Source organism: Lactuca virosa, chromosome 5, assembly GCF_052849685.1.
Source record: "Lactuca virosa cultivar CGN04683 chromosome 5, Lactuca_virosa_CGN04683_v6, whole genome shotgun sequence".
NCBI classification, from domain to species: Eukaryota; Viridiplantae; Streptophyta; class Magnoliopsida; order Asterales; family Asteraceae; genus Lactuca; species Lactuca virosa.
In genome coordinates this window covers 457304398-457310076 of record NC_136430.1, presented here as the reverse complement: position 1 = coordinate 457310076, position 5679 = coordinate 457304398, and the positions used below count along the sequence as shown (strand labels likewise).

General features: G+C 36.6%; 1 protein-coding gene across 1 annotated transcript; it reads right to left on the bottom strand.

Annotated features, from left to right (window-relative positions):
• Positions 1 to 3375: 3375 nt before the first annotated feature.
• LOC145114514 (uncharacterized) lies at positions 3376 to 5201 on the bottom strand. The gene has a single exon (XM_079050532.1). The coding sequence runs from the start codon at positions 4394 to 4396 to the stop codon at positions 3470 to 3472; it is 927 nt and encodes a 308-aa protein (XP_078906658.1). The 5' UTR covers positions 4397 to 5201; the 3' UTR covers positions 3376 to 3469.
• Positions 5202 to 5679: the final 478 nt, after the last annotated feature.

Genomic DNA, 5679 nt, shown 5'->3' with positions numbered 1-5679 from the left:
ACTTATGTGTGTGGTTTTGTATTTAAATAAAACTCTTTTATGTAAAGTCGTAGAATTTCCGTGAAATGTATGTTTTGTTAATACCCCATGTGAGATGTTATAACCATACTAAAGACTAGGAGGCCTTGTATGCGACGTTCTTCAAGCGTCGGAATGTTAGGACACTTGTCACCCCAGACTTGTCGGTCTAGTTGTTGCAAGCAGCTTAGGTGCGGGTTTGTCAGACCTAGTATAGATCTATACACAACTATCATGTTCTCCCTCCTGGAGATTCTTGTTATAACTAAAGGAATTTTATGTGGTACTTTGAGTACCCCGAAGGATAATGTCTCACAAATATTCATTAACAAGTTCACATAGCGTGTAATGAAATACTCGTTTTGTAAATCGATAGTGTTATTGTTTTCTTTGTTAAATGAAGTGTTCAAAACTATACTTATTATAGTTTATCGAGAGTGTTGTATGAGGGTATGAAACCTTGTTATGCATGTCTATGTATTTCAATAAAATGACATTGAAAATACTAAGTGTAAATCTTACACACCTTGCTCGACATGTTACAAGGTGTGAATAATCCCTTTTAGTTTGTTTTGACAGTTTTATCCCTATCTGTCACTGTTTTAGAGTATTTATAGAAAAATCATCGTAAGTCAAAAACTGCATCCGTAAACTCGGAGAGTTTGGAAAAAGAGTCTACTATGTTCACAAATTTTCCCATAATTTTTGGTGATCTCAAACCAGTGTGAAAATATTCATCTTCACAACCTGGTCGGATTTTGTTGCTGCAGTGATAGACAATTTTGTAAAAATCATCATAAATTGTAGAAAAATCGTATGGAGATGTGAAAGTAGTCCTTTTAAAGGTATAAACCTGAAACATATTTATATTAAACAGTTTTGAAAAATATTAAGTTTAAGTTGGGTAAAACAGTTCGTGAACAGGTCACAACTTTTCTGTTGTAAGCTGTCAAGTTAAGTTTTGAATATGTTTTGGTGTTTTAACTTGTATTCCCCCCCCCCCCCTGAAAATTGAAGAAAACTAGAAAATGTAGGGGTATGAACTCACCTTGATTGATTTATAAAGGAGTGGAAGGTTGAAGTCGAGGAGTATCAAGTCAAGAACACTTGATGAACACACGGAAGCTTGGATGATCCTAAGAACGATTTTTGGTGTTAAGATATGAGTCGATGATCCAAGAGTGTTATGAAATTATGGAATAACACTTGAGTTTAGATGGAATACTTACCAAAAAGTGCAGTAGTAGCTCAAGAACACTTTCACAAAGTGGTGAGAAGTAGAGAGAAAATGAGGCTCTTTTGGTGTTTTGAGAAGTATAAGTGTTTGGAATGATCAAGTAAGCCAAGAAGTTCTCCAAGGATTTCTATATATATTGAAGGTTGCTGGAGCAACTTGTAAGTTTGAAGTGATGTTTACCTTGGGTTGTGTGATGTGGATAAGGTTGGCTAATGAGGAGATGACACATGGAAGGCAAGTGGGCACACTTGACCCACTTGTGGTGTAAACATCCTTAGATATTTCTTTAAATGTAAAATATTGATTTATAATTAATAAATCCTTGATAAATGAATAAAATATGAGTTTTGGGGGTTAAAAATGGTAAAAATATAAATTTGGTGAAAAATCTCCGTCAAAAACGGGCTTAGGAAGCGAAAGTAGTCGAAAACTGGGCATTAAGGACCGAACCTGCGAGGTTCGGCTCTTGGAAGTGCTGAGGACCGAAAGTAGTGAAGGAACCGAGAGAAGGGAGAAGGGACCGAAGGTGGGGGTCTCGGTCCGAAATGTGAAGGAAGCGAAATAGACCAAGCCATCGGTCTATTTCGGTTGTATCAAGGTTCGGTTCGGTTGAGGTTCGGTCCGAGGAGGGCAGTTCGCTTCTGACAAGTTCGGTTCTGACAGCTTCGGTTCCGAGAGGCTTCGGCTCCAATAGAAGGGTCCGGCTCTAAGAGGTTCGGTTCCTAAGAGGTTCGGTTCTTAAGAGGGTTTCGGTCCTATTTAGCTGTTTTTCAATATAACTTCCCGTTTTGAGCGGTTTTTGACCAAGTTAAGGGTCGGGATGACCCGGGTGACTATAAAAAGTTGGCAGAGATTTGGGAGAGATTTGTTTTTAGTCATTATTATTGTATAATCTCGTAATGCAAGGTTCGTGAACCTCGTTATGTTTCGTTTATGATTGTTTTAAGTCCCCGAAAGCGTTCTTAGTCGTGTTTTGAAGTATTTAACTCCCTTTTTAGGGTTTTACATTGCTAAACACACAGAATATCTGAAACACTTGAATTCTTGGCATACTAATACACATTTTATAGAATAACTTTTCACATACAAGTATTGGTTAAGTTTGACCGGTTTGACTTGTTGACTTATTGACTTTGACTTATTGACTTTGACTTTGACTTGGATTTGACGGTTGTCACATCATTGAGCTTAGCAAACATATCTCCCCCCTGTTATGTTATTGCTCGCTCAATTGTCGAGATACCGTCGGTTCTTCCCGCTTTCTTCATGACGATTGGGAAAAACTTTTTCTTCATTTAGCAACACCTTTGTGCTCTCATTCTCGCCACACACTATAAGCAACGATGCATGTTCGTCTTCCTGCATTTCTTATTACCATAATTCTCATAAGTTTTATGTATCTTTAGTAATATTGTTAACCCTCTACCCTTTTTTGTTGCATTCTATCATTTATTTATTTGGTTGCAATGATTTTTCATGATTCTCTGCTCCTTTTGCTAAATTCTCTAAAATTCACGGTTAACTAAACATATAGCAAATCAGGATAAGAGATGTAAACATGACAAGATTCTCTAAAAATCTTGCTTGATTGATTCTAAAATCACGTGAAAGAGATGCAAGGAACTCACATGTGGGGGTGACGTATGTGGGCGGACGAGTGGTTAGAAATCACTCTCAACCAATACAACCTCTGTGTTCTTTGTATAATTAGTATGTGATGGTAAAAATGAAAGAGTTTTTAAATAAGATTAAAGGGTTTTGTTCACCGTGCATAACAAGGTAAATGTTGGGCAAAGAAATTTCTTTTGCAAATCTTTTTTCAAATGATGTGGCTAAGCTACATCACCACCTTTCTTTCTATTTTAACAAGACTTGCAAAATGCTTATGTTTGGCTGACTAGCCGAAAAACAAGTTAGTAGTAAAAAGCTAACTGCTAATGGTAGCTGATAAAAAATAATGTTTGGTAAAATATATTGTGTGTGAGGTAAATCAAGTATCCTGACTGTTTGTTAATATCATAAAACTGCTAAACAAAACCATAGATAGGGGAAAGGGAACCAATAACAAACCCCTACATTGTTATTTCCAAGCCTCGAAGCAATATCACGCCATTACGAGATAAACCTAGAAAGATTAAATCATACTATAAAACGAGATCACTCCATTACGAGATAAAACCACTAATAAACAAAGTTTACACAAACACAAAAACCCTATTCATTTTTCCAAGCATACAACACCAAAGAAAAACCAAGACCTTGTGATCGTGAATCTTTACCCAACGAACTCGACCAACTTACCCCTGAGTGATCCGAACCCGAACCAGAACCCCACAATTTCTCAGCCGAAAGACAAGTTTGAAACAAAAACACCGCATTCCCCATAAAATTACCAAAAAACCAACCATAAACATCCCAATAAACCTCAACCGGCAATCCATCGATCAAAATAGTGCAGTTTCCCCTAAACTTCCATCGAAGTCGCTTCACTTGCAACACCAATTTACCATCAATACGTATCAATAAACACGGGTCATTAGTGCTAACTGTATCACACTCGATCAATACCTCATGTACTTGTCCCTTACCACAAAACTGGGCTGTCGTTGCATACACTTTTTTACCAAAAATATGTTCTTTTTTCGATACGAAAACAGAATTCGGTGAAGAAGTCATCACATGATTCATCTTTTTGTACACTTCTTTCTCCATGTCACCCAGTAACAAGATCAGTTCTTGATTGACAGTGATGGCAAAATAGAAACCCTCGATCGGTTCAGGGGAAGAACCGAATTTAGCAGATGAAAGATCCCAAAAGACGTGGATTGAATTTGAACCCATTTCCATGGTTTTAAACCCTTTTCTTTTGGAGAACAACCATGGTTTGATTTCGAGTTTACAGACAGATTGAGTACTGGAATCATCGATTTCAACAGAAAGAGCTTGACCCATTATGTTTTTAGTCCAAGTTGTCGTGACGATGAAGCAACAACTGTGTAATTTACACTGGTAAACACAAGTGACAAGATTCTGTGCATTTCTATCGGTGGAAACACCTGACGAAGAAGAAGACGAAGACGCATCGGCAATTTGAACACCATTTTCACCGAAACAAGAAGGGAAATCCCTCATTCTTAACATCTAACCCACAATTCCGCAACTGGGTAGTGATAATCTTTGAAGGGTCCCCTTAAATTTGACTTACAAGAGTCAAGGTTACTCGAATGGAATGGGAAAGGAGCTTTGGGATAATCTTTGAAGGGTACCCTGAAGTATGTCTTTATAAAAGGGTCGGGATTTCTTGATTGAAATGGTATTGGATTGGTTTATGTGAAGCTTTGTAGAGAATATCTGAAGGGTGCCCTGCAATTTGTCTCACCAAATATCAAGATTTCTTGAACGTGCACATGAAGCTTAAAGGATTTGTGAGCAATCTATGAAGGGTACCCTTAAATTTCGACTTACAATCTGGTCAATAGTTTCTGAAATTTGACTTAGAAAAGGGTCAAGATTTATCGAATGAAAGGGGCATTGGTGTACATGAAGCTTAAAGAAGAATTTGTAGGTGAATTTCTGAAGGGTATCCTGAAATTCGACTTACAAAAGGGTCGATATTTAAAAGGACATTGTGTACATGAAGCTTAGATTGGCAAAGGGTTCAAGATTTCTTGATTTTTTTGAACCTAGAAGATTGCCTTACAGAATGGACAAGATTTCATGAAGAGAGAAATGAGTGTAGGGTGCATGCAGATCAGACTGATAAAATACGAATAATTCTTGATGTTCTGTAAAGAAAGCTTCCATGTCTGAAGAAATGGGGTTCACAGGCCTTCATGAAGAAAAAGATAGCAGCTTTGCAATGAACTTTCTCTCTCACACATAAATACACAGAGTTGTAGTGAGGGAGAATTCGAATGAGTTTGCTTTTCATGCTTTAGTTTAGGGCCCCCTTTTTATGATTGGTGTTTCTTTATTGTCTCAATAAATGGCGTTTGCTCAACAATATCTTTGCTTAAGAATGTAAATAACAATAATGAAAGGCATGTGAAAAAAGGAACATCTATTAATCGGGGTATTATGGGAACTAGTTTTTGGACCCTTGAAGATAAAGATTTTCCAATTGGCGGACTTGGATGTTGGATCCATCAACTTTATCTGTATCAATGGATATTTTAATCGTTAGTTTTAATATTTGTAATTTATAATCGATGGTATGATAGATCTATAAACTATGATCGCTGATAGATCTATAAAATGTTGCAAATAAAGTTGAGGAGTTGAGGTTATTAATTAAGGGCGTGATAGATCTATAAACTTGTGAGGAGTTAGAATTACGACAAATTATATAAAATACAAAATTTATAATACATAAAGTTTATACAAAATTTGATTGAGAGATTTTTACGTTGTGTTTTATTTTTTTC